This window comes from Pseudocercospora fijiensis, assembly GCF_000340215.1.
Source record: "Pseudocercospora fijiensis CIRAD86 unplaced genomic scaffold MYCFIscaffold_1, whole genome shotgun sequence".
Classification (NCBI taxonomy): domain Eukaryota; kingdom Fungi; phylum Ascomycota; class Dothideomycetes; order Mycosphaerellales; family Mycosphaerellaceae; genus Pseudocercospora; species Pseudocercospora fijiensis.
In genome coordinates this window covers 10,941,720-10,959,624 of record NW_006921532.1, presented here as the reverse complement: position 1 = coordinate 10,959,624, position 17,905 = coordinate 10,941,720, and the positions used below count along the sequence as shown (strand labels likewise).

The 17,905-nt window shown below is 52.8% G+C and overlaps 12 protein-coding genes across 12 annotated transcripts; 6 read left to right on the top strand and 6 right to left on the bottom strand.

The window, feature by feature from the left end:
• Positions 1 to 31: 31 nt before the first annotated feature.
• On the top strand, positions 32 to 645 carry MYCFIDRAFT_171010 (uncharacterized protein; the record flags this gene model as incomplete). The annotated part of the gene is made up of 5 exons (XM_007923961.1): positions 32 to 108; positions 130 to 189; positions 216 to 316; positions 394 to 560; positions 613 to 645. The coding sequence occupies 5 exons, from the start codon at positions 32 to 34 to the stop codon at positions 643 to 645; spliced, it is 438 nt and encodes a 145-aa protein (XP_007922152.1).
• A 21-nt stretch (positions 646 to 666) lies between these two features.
• MYCFIDRAFT_193465 (uncharacterized protein) lies at positions 667 to 1,551 on the bottom strand (the record flags this gene model as incomplete). The annotated part of the gene is made up of 1 exon (XM_007923960.1): positions 667 to 1,551. One exon carries the CDS (start codon positions 1,549 to 1,551, stop codon positions 667 to 669), a length of 885 nt encoding a protein of 294 aa, XP_007922151.1.
• Positions 1,552 to 1,574: 23 nt separating this feature from the next.
• MYCFIDRAFT_171008 (uncharacterized protein) lies at positions 1,575 to 2,419 on the top strand (the record flags this gene model as incomplete). Its single annotated transcript, XM_007923959.1, has 9 exons — positions 1,575 to 1,579; positions 1,607 to 1,702; positions 1,733 to 1,883; positions 1,933 to 1,981; positions 2,010 to 2,063; positions 2,100 to 2,127; positions 2,176 to 2,187; positions 2,220 to 2,322; positions 2,351 to 2,419. The coding sequence occupies 9 exons, from the start codon at positions 1,575 to 1,577 to the stop codon at positions 2,417 to 2,419; spliced, it is 567 nt and encodes a 188-aa protein (XP_007922150.1).
• A 49-nt stretch (positions 2,420 to 2,468) lies between these two features.
• MYCFIDRAFT_32749 (uncharacterized protein) lies at positions 2,469 to 3,176 on the bottom strand (the record flags this gene model as incomplete). Its single annotated transcript, XM_007921735.1, has 1 exon — positions 2,469 to 3,176. One exon carries the CDS (start codon positions 3,174 to 3,176, stop codon positions 2,469 to 2,471), a length of 708 nt encoding a protein of 235 aa, XP_007919926.1.
• Positions 3,177 to 4,693: 1,517 nt separating this feature from the next.
• On the bottom strand, positions 4,694 to 5,443 carry MYCFIDRAFT_201994 (uncharacterized protein). The gene has a single exon (XM_007923958.1). It carries the CDS (start codon positions 5,292 to 5,294, stop codon positions 5,082 to 5,084), a length of 213 nt encoding a protein of 70 aa, XP_007922149.1. The 5' UTR covers positions 5,295 to 5,443; the 3' UTR covers positions 4,694 to 5,081.
• A 718-nt stretch (positions 5,444 to 6,161) lies between these two features.
• Positions 6,162 to 6,880, top strand: MYCFIDRAFT_210136 (uncharacterized protein). Its single transcript, XM_007923957.1, has one exon. The coding sequence runs from the start codon at positions 6,277 to 6,279 to the stop codon at positions 6,682 to 6,684; it is 408 nt and encodes a 135-aa protein (XP_007922148.1). The 5' UTR covers positions 6,162 to 6,276; the 3' UTR covers positions 6,685 to 6,880.
• MYCFIDRAFT_206393 (uncharacterized protein) lies at positions 6,863 to 8,280 on the bottom strand (the record flags this gene model as incomplete). Its single annotated transcript, XM_007923956.1, has 7 exons — positions 7,812 to 8,280; positions 7,763 to 7,785; positions 7,498 to 7,727; positions 7,176 to 7,463; positions 7,047 to 7,137; positions 6,928 to 7,016; positions 6,863 to 6,902 (listed from the first exon to the last, which is right to left on the bottom strand). Exons 1-7 carry the CDS (start codon positions 7,840 to 7,842, stop codon positions 6,863 to 6,865), a joined length of 792 nt encoding a protein of 263 aa, XP_007922147.1. The 5' UTR covers positions 7,843 to 8,280.
• On the top strand, positions 7,513 to 8,363 carry MYCFIDRAFT_150190 (uncharacterized protein; the record flags this gene model as incomplete). Its single annotated transcript, XM_007923955.1, has 1 exon — positions 7,513 to 8,363. A coding segment is annotated over exon 1 (492 nt), but the record flags the coding sequence as incomplete, so codon positions are not given.
• Positions 8,364 to 10,598: 2,235 nt separating this feature from the next.
• Positions 10,599 to 11,720, bottom strand: MYCFIDRAFT_210135 (uncharacterized protein). Its single transcript, XM_007923954.1, has 3 exons — positions 11,225 to 11,720; positions 10,994 to 11,153; positions 10,599 to 10,874 (listed from the first exon to the last, which is right to left on the bottom strand). The coding sequence occupies exons 1-3, from the start codon at positions 11,601 to 11,603 to the stop codon at positions 10,856 to 10,858; spliced, it is 558 nt and encodes a 185-aa protein (XP_007922145.1). The 5' UTR covers positions 11,604 to 11,720; the 3' UTR covers positions 10,599 to 10,855.
• A 997-nt stretch (positions 11,721 to 12,717) lies between these two features.
• Positions 12,718 to 14,542, top strand: MYCFIDRAFT_160766 (uncharacterized protein). The gene is made up of 3 exons (XM_007923953.1): positions 12,718 to 13,216; positions 13,267 to 13,507; positions 13,558 to 14,542. The coding sequence occupies exons 1-3, from the start codon at positions 12,723 to 12,725 to the stop codon at positions 14,323 to 14,325; spliced, it is 1,503 nt and encodes a 500-aa protein (XP_007922144.1). The 5' UTR covers positions 12,718 to 12,722; the 3' UTR covers positions 14,326 to 14,542.
• Positions 14,543 to 15,289: 747 nt separating this feature from the next.
• On the top strand, positions 15,290 to 16,275 carry MYCFIDRAFT_128824 (uncharacterized protein; the record flags this gene model as incomplete). Its single annotated transcript, XM_007923952.1, has 4 exons — positions 15,290 to 15,454; positions 15,510 to 15,570; positions 15,625 to 15,921; positions 15,989 to 16,275. The coding sequence occupies 4 exons, from the start codon at positions 15,290 to 15,292 to the stop codon at positions 16,273 to 16,275; spliced, it is 810 nt and encodes a 269-aa protein (XP_007922143.1).
• Positions 16,276 to 16,684: 409 nt separating this feature from the next.
• On the bottom strand, positions 16,685 to 17,191 carry MYCFIDRAFT_18145 (uncharacterized protein; the record flags this gene model as incomplete). Its single annotated transcript, XM_007921470.1, has 1 exon — positions 16,685 to 17,191. A coding segment is annotated over one exon (507 nt), but the record flags the coding sequence as incomplete, so codon positions are not given.
• Between the last annotated feature and the right edge of the window lie 714 nt (positions 17,192 to 17,905).

Sequence of the window (17,905 nt, the reverse complement as noted above, 5' to 3'; positions counted from 1 at the left end):
CTCTTTGCTTTAGCTTTTGGTCTCGAAGAACATGCTTTCGACCAAGATTTTCAATACCCGATATGGAGTATCCGAGCTTTGCACTATCCTGCCACACCCGAAGATTGTGTTATGAACTGCGGACCTGAGGATGCTAGACTTGGAGCGCATTAAGATTTTACTTGGTTCACACTACTCCTGCAAGATGAAGTGGCAGGTTTGGAAGTTCTGAATAGAGAAGGTCTTTGGATCGAAGCTCCACTGAAGCCCGGGACTATGGTTATTAATGTCGGACAGGTGTGTTTTTTTTACCCCATTATCAGTGACAGTCTCTGTCGTGACTGACTAACACCTTCTTTCTTTCTTTTCTTTAGTACCTCGAACGCCAATTCAACTCGAAATTCGTCGCTACAGTCCATCGCGTACGAAACAAGACTGGTGCCGAACGCTTCTCGTTACCGGTCTTCTTCAGTCAGGATCCTGGTGCGAACATCGATGTGATCGAAACTTGTCTCGAGGATGGAGAGACGAAGCCAGAACCTTATAATGTTGGGGAGCTTTACGTTAGGCGAATTTTGCCTGTGAGGAAGGAGCATGCATCCGACTAGTATTAAGTATCGTGATTTGCCGCAGGAGGAACTGAAGTATGATATGTTGAGGACGTGAGGAGGAAAGAGGATGGATGCTTCAAAAAACCTCAGCAGCAGGCATAGGACAAACCCCAAACCTCCTTCCCTCCCCCTCATCCTCATCCTCATCCTCATCCTCACTCCGCACATCCTCCACACTCTCAAAAAACCTCCACGCCGCCTCCCCCTCCCTCCTCCTCCCCACCATCTCCACCTCAACCTCCAAAAACCTAACATCCTCAAGTCCCCACCCTTCAACCTTACCCTCAACCATCTTCTCAATCTCCGTCTTAACCCTCAAATCCAGCACCACCCACTCAGTCATAAACCCCAGCGTTCCAGTCGGTGCCTCAAACTCTTCGATAACAGCTTCTCCAACATCGGTTTGGAGATCCGCCCATTTCGGATCTCCGATTTCGTAGTCTTGGCGCATTGTCATGAGGGCGGCGAGGAGGTGGGGTTTGGGGATTTCGAGGGTGGTGCGGGAGAGGGGAGGGGGTGGGTTTGTTTCGAGGTAGGTGAGGAGGGTCTTGATTTTGGATTTTAGGGTTTTGTTGATGCGTTTTGGTTTTGATGGGGGTGGTGGAGAGGGAGGGGTTTCGGTTTTGGAGCGGGTGGTTTTACGGGTGGGTTTGGGTTTTGTTTTTACTGGGGTGGCTTTCTTCTTGCCTTTCGGTTTTGGTGGGATGGGGTCTGTGTCTGTGGCCTCGGCGGTGGTGAGGGTTGTGGAGTCGGCTTGAGGTGAGTTTGGAGTGGTTTCGTCGGGTGGGCTCTCGGTGTTGGTGGTGTCGCCGTTTGGGCCGGCGTTGCTGGTGGTGCTGGTGTTGAGAGCGTCGGCCTCGTTGATGCTGTCGGGTTGAGACTCTTTTTGAGAGAGCTTTGCGACTTTGCTAAGTTGGTCAGAGGAGCCAGCCTCGACCTCTTCCGCTTTGCGCTTCGTCATGCTGTTCGCACGCAATTTGAGAAATGCGGTGTTGTGCGTAGATGTGTGTTGATAGTCGCGATGATGTAGACAAAGCGGTCCGAATGCGGGATGTTGGTATGAAAAGTGAACAAAGAAGAGGACGAAGGGCGAGATGGAAGAATTTGTACCTGTAACTTCTATTGTTCTCGCGACAATTGAGAGTCTACTATGATCGCACTGTCGACAATCGCGTGAGGTCTGGGTTCCTGGACAATAGGCTGCACCTGCGAATCCTATTGAGGGAGCGGTCGGCGTGCAGTCTCAAGAGCCATGACAATGATGCTCTGGAGCAGAACGACGTCCCGGTGCAGGTGAACAATATCTAGGCGTTCATGTTGCCGTTCAAGTTGCCCGATCGAGAGCGAGATCCTCGAAGCCAGAAGCGGTCTTGCATATGAGAGATGCCCGAGTCAATGTCCTGCCGGACGCAAACTGAGGGAAACATGATTTTCGAGCTTACGTACCACATAACACTGATCGCCCTCTAGGCCGTCACAATCCCGCAGCCATCATTTGAAACCTCAAAGTGATCAGCTATGTTCTTGCTCGTAACAAGTGAACTGCCTTACTTGACTGCCTTCTGTGGCTAATGCGCTTTTCGAGTGATCCTGCCTGGTTTTGCAAATCGCAGCGTTGCAGGATTGCAGCGTTATGGCACGTTCCTGTCTCTCCATCATGACAGGAAATCACGCTGACCTCGACAAGCCCGAATGGAGGTACGGCAAGATTTTCAATGCAGCTTTGGAGGAGGTCATCAACATCCACTCATCTTTGCCAGTATTCCTTTCGCTACCGCCGAGCTAGTGGCAGCCATGGCGGGTACTGCGTTTGGCACCGGACGCCTTGACACTGCTTGCGGCAGCGTGCTCATTCATTGACTCCACGTGCTCGCGTGATCATCTGCGAGTCGGTGCAAGACCAGGTACACCGCTGAAACGCTCGTCACGCTCGGTCTTGAAGTTGATCTGAATCCAGAACTGCTTGCTGTCCTGGTCCCACCAGGTCCAGTACTTGTCCTCACGCCGATCCACCTCTCGCGCCTGGATCTTGAAGCCGCAAGTCTCGTAGGGCTCTGCGGCAACAAGCAGATACTGAAATGCCTTGTCAGGAGGATCTTCCACTTTCTGCTCGTATGCTGACATGAATCGCACTCGCGGCTCGATGCCTTGCGAGATCTCTGGATATTGGAGCGAAAAGAGCAGACCCTCTTGTCTCGTGATCGGATCCCTGGTCTTTGTGATGCTGTAACCGGGCCTTCCGATCTTGACGACATTGCGCTTGATGTGCACCGCATTTGCGCCTGTGTATTCGCCCTCGTGCTTCTTGCCTAATTGCGCATCCTTGGCCGCTCTTCGCGCCAAGTTTGTCTGATGCTTGCGACCTTGAGTATGCGCCAAGTACGAGCCATCGTTTTGGTGAACGGTCAAGCACAGTCTGCACTCGAAACTACCGACGTGGTTCTTGAAGAAGTATGGATCCTTGTCGAGGTCGATTGTCTCCAGCGCCAGTTTCCGTAGACGTTCGCGACGGTCAGCATTTGTTGCGGACTGTGAGGCGACGCCGCCGCCACCAAATTTTGAGCCGGCGCGGTTCTGATAGTCCATGGCGACGTGCTTAAGTGTAGTGTCGCGGAAGCAGAGCAGGGCAGAGTAGCTTTCGGAGAAAGGCCGCGGCCGCGGCCGCTGCCAAGCCAAGCCAGGCGCTCTCAGTGGCTGGTGAAAAAGTCTAAATCTAAATTTGCAGATCTGCAGGCAGGCATGGAACGAGCTAGCGAAGCACCGCACCTTTGCACCTTCCTCGCTATCTCCAGCATCAACGGCGACTACCCGACGAACAGAAAGGAGGAGCTGAGTGTGCGTCATCAAGTCGATCTGAGTTGTCCGTTTTGAGACCGGCCGCAGCCATCTTGAGCCCTTCAGCAACAGAGGACCAACGGCCAGGAGAGCTTGCAATCTTCCACTCCCAAGCGCCCAAAGCCACAACCGCACCGTCGGCAACTGACACGCATGAGACCACAGCCAAATACCTGACTCAAGCGTCCTCTAATGTTATCCATGCATGCCATATGCCACAGCCAGGCGGCTGCGCACGCGGGTGCTGCTTTGCTGTGCGGTGCGGTGCGGTGGTGCTGCTGGTCGCCGCTCTACTGCGAAGCGCACTGATTTCCCCGTGCAGCACTCATACCACGGCCATGTCAATGCGCCCGGACAGCCTGGAGGCCTTGCCACACAAGGTGTGAGCCTACGTGAGTGACAACGACCGGTCTACACTCTAGACGGGACAGAGAAACGGCTGTGCGTCAAGCATACTGCTGTCAAAGGACTGCAAGACATGGTGAGATCAGCAACTTTCCGACGAGCAGGACCCAGCTCTGTCGGGTGTTCAAGACTGCTCGTATGCGCATTACGAACAAATCGCGCCATGGCTGCCACATCGAGTACATCGGTTGAAACTGCTGTGCTGCGCTGGTGTTCATGATGGCGAAGAAGTGGCTTCGGAGAGTCGCTAGGTATGATACCATCGATGGCCGTCTCAACCATCTATCAGCCCCCATCGTGGCACCAGAGCCAATCGATGGCGACCGGACCACTTAATTGAAGACGACGACTGCAGGAAGCCTGCTCAATTTCCGCTGCTCGACTGCAAGTGAAAGAAGCAATCGCGTAATGCAGCATGTCTCGAGTCGCATTGTACTGATACTTCGGGGCAGAGGGTAATAGCTGATTCACTCGACTTTGCTTCAAACAGCACCCGCATCGAGGCAACGTTAAAACAGATTGAGAAACGGCCAGTACTCGTTTCAAGACCTGAAGCGACCGAACAGCGAAGGAAGTCGAAGCCATGCGTTCATCTTGCAGCAGCAAGGACATGTTCGGGCACGTGCAATCTTTCTAAACTTGGCCTGCAATCACACCAGCCTTCCCACGCGCTGACTGCAAGTCAGCCAGGATAATGAGCCAGAGCCTAATTGCAAGCGTACATCCAAGACAGCCGCAATCTTGTTCGATGAACCTGATTATAATGGCGGCCCATCCGCCTCGGTGCTTTACTGATGAACTTTTGGCCACGACCGACGATACCACTCGATGATACATTTGAGAACGAAAGAGCTAGGGTTGGAAGCTGATAGCGGGAGTGCGTTTTCGCAGCCGTACGAGGATGGGAGCTGTCTATCACACGGAACGCTGGATCTTCACACTACTCGTGTCAGCTGCAGCGGCTCAAACGGCTTTGGACGTGCTCGAAGGCGAACCAGTTACTGGAGGAGGAGGAAGCGCACAAAACAGCGGCTTTGACGACGGGCAATACCATCAATTTTCCGCACCGACAACGACGCACAACCATATCGACTCCGTTCTTGAGGTTTTCTCTCAAATCCTCACTGCCAACTATCCATACTACACGCCTTCGACGATCGACGTGCAAGCCTTGACTTGGCCACAGACCCTGGATATATTTGGTACGACATTGACATCCATCCCCAGTAGTCCAGCGGCTCCTACCCGAACTCAAAATTCCGAGATCCTCCCCAAAGCGACGACCAATTCAAAGTCTGCGACAACATTAATCTCCACCACGCAGAGGCCCAGTTCTCGAACCTCGGCATCTTCAACTGCGACGACGTCGTCGTCTGCAAGTGCAACAACTTCTGCACAACCTTCGATGAGCACTAGTGCAAGCCCGCTCAAACAGCATGGTAGCAAAGCTGGCGATAGAGGCATCGCTATAATTCTGGGAATTCTTGTAAGCCTCGTCGCCGTCGGAATTGCGGCAGCAATATTTTTTCTCTTATGGCGCCGAAAACAGAAGAGCGGATCGTTCTTCAGACCTGCGAGGTGTTCAGTCTGTACGACTGCCACCACCGAGCCTTTGACTTCCAATCTGTCTCGTAACATGAGCGTGACGCCGTGGAGGATGGAGGCAACAGAGCCCAGCCGAAGCTACATGGCTGCCACCAACTACTTAAATCGTAAGACGAGTGGTAGAGGTGGTGGTGATGCTGCGGCAGCTGGCGGTGTGCTCGGACCAGACGACAGTGATGAGAAATTACCAGAGCCGGTCCAAAAGCCTTATGTACGGCATCAAGTCATACAAGAGGATCCTGTGCATCCAGTGTACGGAAGAGGACCAACGCGTCTTCAAAAGTCAAACTCTACAATCAGAAGAGGAATTCCAGAATTGCTTCCGGTTCCGGGCCCCAGCAACTCTCATGAGCTGCCTGGTGACGACCTTGCTGCGATATCAGAAATGGACACTGAATCGCCGTCGCGGAGAGTGTCAACGTGGACGACGAATCCTTTCGTAGTCGCTGAGCAAGAAGCCGACGATGCACTCCCATTGGCGTCCGTTGCAGAACGAGACGCTGCACATTTCACGACACACAGTCGAGACAACAGTCGCAACTTTCCTCCTTACGCTGACAATCCCGCTGTGATGATTGAGACTGCATCGATCACCTCGTCAGAGGAGAGAACGGATCTTCTGGGTCGAGGAGAATCTCTGGACTCAGATCCTGACAGCATAGGCCCTGTTGGCCCACCGGGCTCACCACCAGACTCGCCGAACTGGGTCTCGTTACCACTTTCAGACCAAGAAAGAGTATTAGACGCAAACGCCAACCCTTCCGCGCCAGGAAATGGCTTTTCTAGCAATCGAACACCAGCCAACATTCCTCCGGCACTCCTCGCCGGCAGCTTGCGAAACATGCGAGGATCACCAATACCCTTCTCTCCACGTTGGCGCCGACATGGACACATTGCAGAATGTAAACCTTCACCGCCTACGCCGGCCTTCCATCGACCATCGCCGGCCAAGGGCTCACCATTCCGGGAGAATTTCGCGAAATTCAACCAGTCCTCCTCGTCGGTGTATTCTGTCCCCGGAGTGAGTCCTTTGACACCCAGCAAGAGCAATCCCAGTCCATTATTACGGAACAGAATTGCGGAAGAGAATCGATACCTGGCTGAGCCGAGTGTGCACTATCCTTCCTGGAGCGAGATCAGCGAGTTCAATTTCGCAGAAAGACCTCAAACAGCGGGAAGTGCCCGGGACGAGGACGGTGGTGATGGCTGGAGACCGGTCACGAGCAGGAGCTACGAGATGGCATTGTGACCTGTGAACTGAGGCGGAATGGTCAGCTTTTTTGATGCTTGACAGCGAAGCATGGCACAACAGCACAGTTTTTTTTGTACATACATTTTTTTTGAGCGTGAAAGCATAAGTGATACCTGAGCGCTGAGTTCGATGGATAGGATAGTCCTGCTGGACGGAGATAATCATGATCGTAATGTCAAGATATCATCATATCATGCATACTTCTCTCAGGCGCTCTAGCACCACTGGGTGAAATGTCACTTGACTGGCTCCATTGCATCAAACGATGTCAACGCACATTGCTCACTGTTCCCTTCCAGCAGCCTGTAGCCTGGCGGCGGGCGCCCGTACTCAGTGCATGCGTTTCATACAGCCGCAACGTATGAACACAGCTTCGCTTTAGAAGTATGGGCTTCGGCGAGATAATTGCAGGTGTGTGTATACCATCCAGCTCCAGTAGGTATTGTTCTCCTATCACGACGCACGTTAACGTCAATGTTCTTGTTCACGCTCTTGCTCGGCCTTCAGGATATCGACAAGGCCATCGCGCTTCCCGAGGTGCGATCTTCTTCATGATCAAGTTGTCCAACCATTTGCGTCCATGCTCTTGCTCGACGTACACATCGTGTGAGAATGGATTCCACCATCTCCGGATAGTACTGAAGTCAATCTTCGCTTCATCAATGATGACTCTGTCACTCAGCGATGTCGTTGTCCGTGAGGAGCGTTCATCTCGGTTCGCAACGAGGTTTTCCCGTGGCTTGGCGCTCGAGTCGACGACGCGTTGCTTTCTTCCTCTTGCGACTGCGACCTTCCCTTCCCATGCGCCACATTTGGCATATCAGATCCTGCGGCACGTAAAAGCGAGAGCGCCAATAGTCCGTGGCCACGACGACGACGACGGAACGATAATAATGTAGGTACAATGCGATCTCTTCGTAGCTTGTACCTTCCTCTACGGCGGCTAGGTTCAGGTCCGGATCCGGTCTCAATGAACCTTGACAAGCATCCAGGCCAGATCTGGGGTCTTGTAAGTTGTTGGTTTGGTTGATATGGAGATTCTACAGGCATTGGGCTAGCTAGCGGAAGGGGTCACAGGAGAACGAAAATGTGTGCTCACTGCCTACTGTTCGGTGGCACTCAACTTGGTGCCTGACGAGCACCATGGCCGACCATATTAGCTCGGGCTGGATTTAGCTGGCGCAATGGACTTCTTCAAAGGTCGAGGAAAGAAAGGTGGAAGCGGTGGGAAGCCTGAGATTCCTCGCAGAAAAGTCAAGAATGTGATCGGTCAGGTAGCTTCGAAAATTATCAAGAGCCCGTACCGGCCTCTGGATGTCCGTCGACAAGAGATCCGACTGCTGGAAGTCAAGCCCGGTGCGGAGGAAGATGAGCTCAGATGTCGCCTGTTTCAGATCCCTCTGCCAAAAGCGGAGGAGGAAGTCTATGAAACGATATCCTATGTCTGGGGCGATCCAACAGCACTCTTCACAATTGAGGTGAATGGCTCATCATTCGATGTACCACTCAGTGCCGCAGAGGTCCTGCGCCGCTTTCGAGAAAAGAAGTACTATCGGTTCCTCTGGATCGACTCGGTATGCATAAACCAAGCGGACCAAGCGGAGAGGAGCGAGCAGGTGTCGAGAATGCACGAGATCTACAAGCGCGCGGAAAGAAATCTAATTTGGCTTGGGCCAGACGACGGAACGGTTGGCCTGGCATTCCACACTTACATGGAGCTGAAAGCAGAGATGAAGTACGATCTGGCCAGACATGATGCATATCATCCGCATTTCTATTTAGAGAATAGAGACAACCACGGCTTTTCTTTTCCTTTCGATGAAACGCCAATACTGAGCCTTTTCGCCAGGCCTTGGTTTCGTCGGCTCTGGGTGGTGCAAGAAGCGGCCGTTGCAGCAGAAAGTCGATGTTATTGCGGTATATACGAGTTCGACTTGTCCAAGCTGCTAAGAGTGTTTACCTGGATCGTATACAAGCAAAACTTCCTACCAAAGCGACTTGGCCCTGCGAAAAGAAATTACGAGTGCCTTGCTAGTCTTATCGATTTTGTGGACAAGTTTGGTCGCTATCGAGGCTGGAATCGGCAAGCATTCGAAGGTGGAAGCAGGCGAGAATTCCTTGATTGGCATAAGAAGCAAGCTTCTGGAGGTGCGAACGGAATCTCCAGGGCGCTTCAATTCTCAGACTTCATCGAGCCGCTATGGCATTTCCGATGCAGTGAGCCGAAAGACTACGTCTATGCAATCATTGGGCTATATCTACGATTGTCCTCTGCGAGAGAAGTACCTCCTCTGCTCCGACCGGATTACAGCAGACCACTAGCCACCATACTCACGGACGCCGCAAGGTATTCAATGCTTGAAGCCCATGATCTGAACATTCTTGAGCACGCCAGTCGACCAAAAGGTGACAGCTGGGCTGAACTCGCCATGCCTTCTTGGACGCCATTGCCTGAAGTTCTTGCAGTCTCTGGAGCTCCCATGGCGCCGTTCTCTGCTGTATTCAGTGCTCACGCGCGCCAGTTCGCAAAAGTCAGCTGGAACTCAGTAGATCCAGAAATCCTCAGCGCGAAAGGCATTGCGGTCGATAAAATGCCAGCTGCATATGTGGCTACCGTTTCCATGCCTGTCACCGATGACCCAAAATCTTTAAAGGCTTTCCTGCAGGAGGTCCTGCGCCTGAGTCAGGCTTGTGCAACCCGAGACGAAGATGGAAGTGCACACAAGCCATTGATTGATACGCTCTACGGAGGCGTGAATCTTGAAAACGAACCCATCACAGAGCGAGACATGCAAGAATTTGACATTCTAGTAGAATATTTGGCAGAGCACCACGTTCCACCCACTTGGCAACGAGTCAACCACACAGGTACCGGCTACGGAATGGTAATGGAGTACCAAATGCGCTCGGACGTCGTGTCCCGATTTTCGACAATCTCGGAAGAAGTGGATGAAATTCCTGTGCAGCTTCAGCTACGTTCACCATCTCGCGCGACCACAACCACAACCACAACCACAGGCACAGGCACAGGCACAGGCCATGGCATAGGCAATTCGGGTTCCCTTCGACGAGGAAAGTCCTATTCAGTCCGCACTCCTTCTCGCAATAGCACCATGACCGGAAGCTCAGGCTCTGGAGGAGGCTCAGGGAATCGGTCGATTCATTCCCGCTCGCCATCCCGCTCGACCGTCGCCACAAGCAGCTCTGGATCCGGACGTAACGGAAACGGCACTTCGCACAGTCGTATGCATTCGGGCTCAAGCTCATCCACAGTACAAGTCAGAAGATCTCCCGACCCACACATGCACAATCACCTCCGCAACGCATCCGCTGCCACGACCGTGCAAATGGGTTCCGAAGCAGGCCGAGACCTCTATCGAAGCGAATCCCGCATCAATCTGAGATCCGTCTCTCGAGCCGACACAGTCGTCGAATACGCAGATTCCAGCACCCAAACTGGCGTAGCCACTCAAACCCCATCCGAACCTTCGGGTCCTCACCACATCCGCTCCGCCTCAGCAGCATCCACCGTCGTCGTCGACCCGGACACAGGCATGGACGCAAAAATGCGAAGCGCATCGCGCGCCAGCACCGCAATTTTAAAAGCTTGTCAGAATCGTAGATACTTCCTTTCCGCTTCGGGGCGTATGGGATTAGGGCCTGCGAATATGAGAGTGGGAGATGTTGTGGTGATTCTGTATGGGGGCAGGTTTCCTTTTCTTTTGAGGCCTAATGGTGAGGAGCATGAACTTGTGGGGTATGGGTTTGTGCATGGGGTTATGAAGGGGGAGATGATGGAGGAACATGTTGAGGAGGGGAGGGATGATACGACGTTTCTTATACGTTAGGTGAAAAGGGAGGTGTGGTTTGTGATGGTAGGCTTGGACTGGTTTTATAGGTGCGTTGTATACATATATATATATACAGGGGTTGGGGGTTTTGAATCTTTTCATCATGGTATTGCTTTCTTTCTCATGAGCAATGAACATCCCCATTCGCGTGAGTGTGACAATTATCTGGTAACGCTGATGCGGTAGCAGATGCCTCAACAGCCGCAACTGTTGCAGTAGCAGTAGCAACCGGCACAGAAGAGCTACTCTCTGAATTCGGCGGCCCACTCGGACCGGGACATCCCACCCCCGGCGCAATAACATCATAAGCATAAGCCTCAAGAGCAAAATACTGCAACCCATCAGAGTCATGAGTAGCATTAGGACTATTCTCCGCAGCAGCCTCGATGATCCCCTCATAGCCTTCGGCAAAGTGCTCGATAAATCCCTGTCCGAAAGCCGGGACGTGGTAAAGGCGATGAAGGAAATCCGAAGCCCAGAAAATCAGACGAGAGGATTCTCGGACATTGTAGCCTTGAGCGCAGACTGTGGAGAGGGGACGACGGAGGAAGAAGGAGGTTGGGCAGATGACGGTTTCGGATGATGCGTTGCTTCCTCGCCAGTGGCCGGCCCAGGCTGTTATTATGGGGAGAGTTGGTTAGGATTGAACGTGAGTTGGTTGGCTTTGTTGGACGGGGGGGACATACTTGGCATCAATGCGCAGTTTCCATCTGGATCGTCGCAGCGGAATAAAGCGTTTCGCTTGTCGCCGTTGACGAGAATGTCGAAAGCTCCGAGCGCTTGAATTGTAGGCGCGTGGCCGAAATACTTTTGGTAGATTTCACTCGAGTTGCCCCAGCGATTTATGTGGTCTTTGGCGTGTTGCGCGAGCTCGATGGCTTCGCTGAGGCCTGTGAGGATTTGATGTTTCTGTGAAGAATTACAGCTGCCGTGGATCTGGAATTCTGTGATGGCTCCGGAATTCCATGGTGCTTGCATGGTTATCTCGAATGGGGCTTGTCGCTCTTCGATGGGAGCGGCTGAGACTGCTGCCAGAGCAGCTAAGAGGGCGGCGAAGGATAGCATCTTGGCAATGAGAGGCGATGATGAGGCCGGAGGTAGTGAGGTCTAACTGACTAGGGGCCCTCCATCTCTTTATACGAACATGTGCTTAACATCCCCCACAGACCATGTGGAGGGAAACGCCGCAAGTCATCTATACCAGTCCATGGCCAAGAGACGCTCCGGACCACTTTTACTTCTTCTGGACAGGTTTAAACCATCACGGTTCAGCGAGCGACGGCACAGACATCGGAATTTCCCCGTTGAACAGCCTTGGGAGATGTCAAGGCTGGACCTTCGGCCTCCACTGACGACTTTGCCAATGCCTGCCCTGCGTGGCCGACACCGTGGTGTCCCATATGTCACTCCACGGACTCGGAGGACATGTTGCTGTGGGCCCACCGTTGATCTGGAGATCCAAGATGTAAGCGAGTGCGCAAGCGAAGGCGCTTCCTTCATCTCTCGTTCCGGAAATCTCTGGCCACGAAGAAGTCCATCTGCAGTCAGTCATCCCACGAAGTCTGACGTTGAGAGAGTCGCCTCTTGTTGGTCCATGACTACCAAAATGATTGTCTGGCCAATGTTCGGCTTACTCTCAGGCTTGCGGCGTGATGCGCGCCCATAACTCAATGCACATGCGGTTGTATTCAGGAACCCAAGCGATATTCTATACCAAGAAGCCAAGACCCAAGCGCGAAGCGTGAAAGAAGAGCCAAGTCTGACCTTGATGGTTTCTCGGCGCATCGCCGCCCCATCACATCCAAGCATCTGACAGTCATTCTCCAGTCACTTCTCAGCAAACAAGACTGATGTTCCACTCGTCGTTGGGCCTGTGAAACCTCATTCAACTTGGCGCATCTGCCACTTTTCCATAAGCGTATGGATGTCCGTCCGCTCTCACAGCCGCACGCGCAGCCAAGCAGCATCCCACCCCTCGCCCATACAGTTCTCTGGGCACTTTTGCATGCTTCTGCTCGGCGTTGACCGTCGCTGCTATGGCCGTGGGCAGACTTCAACGTGCAGTCCCTGCACTCCTCGTGGGTCGTCATGGGCCTTGTTCCAACGGGAATATTGAGCATTTTCTGGTTATAAGCTGAGCAACTACACCAAGTTTAGATAGGGTTGGGGAAGGCTACAATGAAGATGTTGACGAGAGCTGTTGTACTATTCACGCTCATCGTTGGCACTGCAAACGCCCAAACGACATACACCGGATGCCACAATCACTCCGAGCAAGGTGCCAGCGTTGAGTACTGCTTCGGTCCAGATGGATCTGAGAGTGCTCGGGCGACATATGCGGTCTCTGGAACTGCGACGCTACCGGTGTCTGCAAGTGCAACTGTAACTGCAACGGGGACCGTTCAGACGACTGCTGTGACCGACTGTCATTCGCATGAGACTGCGATCTTCTGTATCAACGGAGCCGGCAATGAGGTCCAGGTAGAAGCAACGCCAACCGGAGAGATTCCGTCTCAGTACACTGGATGCCATTCTCACGGCGCTGAGATCTATTGTCTCGATCCCGCAGGAGAAGAGGTCACCATCCTTTCGGAAGAGAGCAGCACTGCCAGTGAAGCAGCTGGTAGCGCTGGAGCCGAGGAAGAGAACCAGCATTGTCATTTTCATGCCGGGGTTGAGTAGGTCGTTTCTCTTCGATTTGACAGGCCCTAGGCTGACTGAATTGCAGGCACTGCACTGGACATAGCGAAAGTGAAGGGTTGTCGTGTGGTCTGCAAGAACGCGAGTACAATGTCGGCCTTCGTGTCGGAACACTTTTCGTCATCTTGATTACCAGTGCCATTGGTGTCTTCGCACCAATGATGTTCAACAAGATCCCTGGCCTGAGGGATACCAGCATCGCGATGACTATGCTCATGGTGGTCAAGCAATTTGGTACAGGCATTATCATCGCGACAGCCTTCATCCATGTCAGTAGGATCATCTCGCTTTGCGAAGGTGTTTTGCTAACAGGATTCAGCTGTACACACATGCCGAGCTCATGTTTTCGAACGAGTGTATCGGAGAGCTGGGCTATGAAGGCACGACTTCCGCAATCGTCATGGCCGGCATTTTCCTCTCGTTCCTGATTGACTACTGCGGTCACCGATACGTCGCAGCAAAAGAGGCTCGAGGCAACTCTGATTCCGCCGCCGTCATCGACAACAATGCTGCAGACAAAGGTAGTCCCAGTGGAGCTTCATCGGACGAGGCCCATCGCCACATGCTGCTTGCCGTGGACCATCATCATGGCGGTGGGGCGAACACCAAGCTGTCCGTGTCGGTGATGGAAGCAGGTATTCTATTTCACTCGATCTTGATCGGCCTGACTCTGGTCGTCGCTGGCGATAGCTTCTATCGCACCTTACTCGTCGTGATCGTCTTCCACCAATTCTTTGAAGGTCTTGCCCTGGGGGCACGAATTGCCCTTCTTCCAGGTGCTATCTGGCCGGGAAAGTTCTTCATGGCACTCGCTTTCACTTTGATAACGCCTCTCGGCATGGCGATTGGCATTGGCGTCCTCGATAGCTTCAATGGTAACAATCCGGCTACGGTCATCACATTCGGCACGTTGGATGCCCTTTCGGCTGGTATCTTGGTTTGGGTGGGCGTGGTCGATATGTGGGCCAGAGATTGGGTCATTGGGGGAGCAGAACTGCTGCATGCCAATCTTCTCAAGACTTTGGGTGCCTTGTTCTCGCTCATCTGCGGTATGGTATTGATGGGCGTGCTCGGCAAATGGGCTTAGCACGACTCCGTGCAGATACTTGCCTATACATGAGACACGGGATCTGCCGTGAGACTACTCTCCCATATTTCACTCGCTCCATACTGCCACTCGGTCTTGGAGTCGTGAGTGCCTTGTATAGGAGCATGATGCAGTTCATGGTCAACGTCTGACCTGCCCCGTCCGCCAAGGCTTGGAATCGCGCCTCGGCCCTGACTAAGCGTCGACTCAGCAGATCAACTCTCTCTCTCCCTCCTCCAGTGCACGACCTCATTCCTCATCTTACACCCTACGCGAAAGCCTCGGATGCGAGGCGCCGCAGTCTCAAATCTCAGCTATGCCTCCCTTCTCACCAGCGTTCAACATCTGCTCGGACCCAGTAACGCCAGAGTAAGGGTCATCTTCGCCTTGGCCTCCTATCCACAAAACCGCCAGTGCAAGAGCTTGGGAAATGACAGGCAGGGCGCATTCGAGTACTAAGTCGCCCTGGGTAGTCTGATAGACCGGTCCCTCGTCGGGGACATGGTGCGAGTGCTGTGGACTCTCATGTTGCCATTGTCGCTAGAGCTTCGTCCGCGCGCCAGTGGTTTTGGATATTGGACACGGCTTGAACTCGTATTGCAAGTCCATGCATGTTGGTCTGATTCGGGCCTACTGCGCGGCAGGACGCTACAGAAACCAACAGGATTCGGTGGCGGCCGTGATAACTACTCAATCGAGTAGGACATGGTATCTAGCCTATATATTCTAACCCGGTCTCGGCAAGTTGATCAATCGCTGAATACCACTTCCAACACTTTCAGTGCCGAATTTCCCTAACTGGTTCCGAAGCGGAAATTTTTCCCTTGCCTGCATGGCGTGCGAATGTTGGCTTGGTACTTCGAATATGTGCTACTGGTTGGACATAAAGGCCTCCCGCCGAGATCTCATGATGGCATTCGTCTACTAGTACGTCAATTCAGCTTGGGACCGGAACTCGATCGCAATGGCACCTGGATTAGGTCTCGCGCACACTGATCCCACAAGTTATCACCCGAGCAAGCAGCAGACCAACGGCACTGCCAACGGCCATGCGACCAAGGCAGACCTGCCGAAGGTGGCCATCTTGGACAACACATCTTCAGTCGATGAGGTCGTAGAGGCGCTCAAGGTACTGGGGTGATCAGTACTCCTCTTGGGGCTTCTTATATTAAATTGGCGAGCAGATAGCTGGAGGCTGTGTGATCAAGAACGCAGTTCCTCATGAGGACCTCGACACCATTCAAAGTGCGACTCAATGATGATGTCCAATGAGATGCTGCTGACGAGCTTCTTCAATAGATGATCTGCGACCATTGCTCGAAGCTGATACGCCCTGGGAAGGCGACTTTTTCCCGGAACAAACAAGACGCTGCTATGCGTTGATACCCAATTCCAGGACATGCGCCGAGAAGGTTGTAATGCATCCACTCTATCAAGCCGTGTGCGACAAATTTTTGACGACAAAGAATTGGTTCTGGAGCGGACACAAAAAGACTTATGCGACTTCCAAACCTCAAATTATGAATAGCGTCTGCTTCTCTATCCGGCCAGGTGCAACAGCACAACCTCTCCATCGCGATGACTGGTGTTATCATGGTATGCACATGCCTCCTCCCCGGTTTCTAAGTACCTACCCCGGTCCACATCGCTGACATTGACCAAGTGGTTGCTCGGAGAGCTGACAAATATCCTGACGACCTTCAACGTGATACTGGCATCGGATTTTTCGTCGCCGCAAAGAAGTCCACCATTCAGAATGGCGCAACGCGCTTCATCCCTGGATCTCATCTGTGGGAGCACGAGCGCGAACCAGATGACGATCTCGCGGTTCCTGCAGAGCTGGAAAAGGGTGACGCGTTCATGATGTTCGCATCGTGTTATCATGGCGGCGGAAGCAATACCACTGAGGATGAGGAGCGGCTCCTGTATAGTTGCTTCATGACAAGGTAGTTGTCCGACGAGATGACTGATTTCGTGTTGCTGACGAATTACAACCTTGTATCGCAGAGGCTGGCTTAGGCAGGAAGAGAACCATTACCTCAACATGGACCTGGAAAAGGTGAAGACGCTGCCAAGAGCACTCCAAGACATCTGCGGATACACTGTTAGTGAGCCCTTTCTCGGCTGGGTGAACTCTAACAACCCAAGAGTTGTGCTTGATCCGACCACAAAAGTGAGTATTCAACGGCGTATCATTACTGCTAAAACCTTTGACGCTGATTATCATCCAGGGTAACAAGGATATGGTACAGACCGAGTCATAATGTCCCTCTCTTTGCCCAATTGAACTCCTATGCACCTATCCCAGCAGAAAGTTCACAGGCACTACCTTTCCATCTAGCCACGCCGTTTGCTGCATTTCCGGAAGAACAGATCCCCACCAAACATTCACATCTCCACCACAACGATCTCTTCGACTCCATATTGTCCTCAGCAATCCGAGGGAATCTCGAAACAGCTGGTAGCGAGTCTTTGCCTGCCACGTCTCGCAATACTGCTGCACGAATTGTCTCGAGTAGCTGTCATCGAGCTCTGAACCCGCTATAAAGACAGGAAGAAGCACCTGCTTCTGGATTGCATAGGGCGGACGACAACTCCGTACAGTGTCCAAAGTCTGCCTCGCGAGAGCAGTGATCTGTGCTGACTGCCTACCAACCTCTCGTTCCCAGTGGAAGACTCGTTCCGAGTACAACAAGAGCGCAAATTTCCAGGCTTGTACACAAGCTACGGAGTCAAGCTTCTGCTGCACTCTTTCAGAGCTGTCACCGTCGCTGATGTTGAACGCCGCCGGTATGTGCGTCTCCGCGCGACGGAGGTCTTCTTCGATTTCCAGCACCTTGGCATCATTAAACGTCGCCCAAGTCATGGTCAGGGTGCGCTCCTTTTCATGTGCTAGCCGCACCAGCTCTACTAGCGTGCGAAACAGGCTCTTCGGCACGCCTGTCAATGAGAAGAAGTCCCACTCGGTCGTCTCATCCTCACAGGCCATCACAAAATCGTAGTACTGCCTTGGTAGTACGCAGCGTGAGCGACACAGCAGTGCCAACGTGACATCCCACCACAGGAACATGGCCAGTTGGGCCTGCTGACGAGTCGATTTGGGCATGCTCGCCACGCCGCCGGATGACTCAATTATCTCCATCACGTCGGAGAGCAATCCTCGCCAAGGACCAGCAGCTCGGTGCAGATGTTCTAACGTGCAGATAATCAAGAGAGTGTCGAGGAAAGAGCTGCGGTAGTGTCCCTGTCTCCCTTTCCGTGCAAGACTATACTGCTTCGTCGCTGTATCCTTGAGCCACATGAGATCATGCGGTGACACTTGCTCCGAATGACTGAGATACTGCGTCGAGAAGGCGATGACCGCATGAATCTGATACTTGGACTGTCCATGACTATTATCGCACCGGAATGGATTCGCGGGTACATCGTGCGTGATGGGCAGAGCACAAAGCTCGGCATTATCTGCATCCAACGTCAGTATGCGAATGTTGACGATTACTCGAAAGGCAACCTCACACAGATCTAAGAGACTTCCCACTTGAGCAGGCTTGGTGAAGCTCCGGTATTCTTGCCACAAGTC

What these genes read in the sequence shown, in the direction of transcription:
- MYCFIDRAFT_201994 (XM_007923958.1), bottom strand. Translation starts at nt 5,294, where the DNA reads ATGCCTCTATCGCCAGCTTTGCTACCATGCTGTTTGAGCGGGCTTGCA.
- MYCFIDRAFT_210136 (XM_007923957.1), top strand. Translation starts at nt 6,277, where the DNA reads ATGCGAGGATCACCAATACCCTTCTCTCCACGTTGGCGCCGACATGGA.
- MYCFIDRAFT_210135 (XM_007923954.1), bottom strand. Translation starts at nt 11,603, where the DNA reads ATGCTATCCTTCGCCGCCCTCTTAGCTGCTCTGGCAGCAGTCTCAGCC. An exon ending in AAACTGCGCATTGATGCCAA is followed by an intron (nt 11,154 to 11,224) that starts GTATGTCCCCCC and finishes CCATAATAACAG; the next exon opens with CCTGGGCCGGCCACTGGCGA.
- MYCFIDRAFT_160766 (XM_007923953.1), top strand. Translation starts at nt 12,723, where the DNA reads ATGTTGACGAGAGCTGTTGTACTATTCACGCTCATCGTTGGCACTGCA. An exon ending in CATTTTCATGCCGGGGTTGA is followed by an intron (nt 13,217 to 13,266) that starts GTAGGTCGTTTC and finishes ACTGAATTGCAG; the next exon opens with GCACTGCACTGGACATAGCG. An exon ending in TCGCGACAGCCTTCATCCAT is followed by an intron (nt 13,508 to 13,557) that starts GTCAGTAGGATC and finishes AACAGGATTCAG; the next exon opens with CTGTACACACATGCCGAGCT.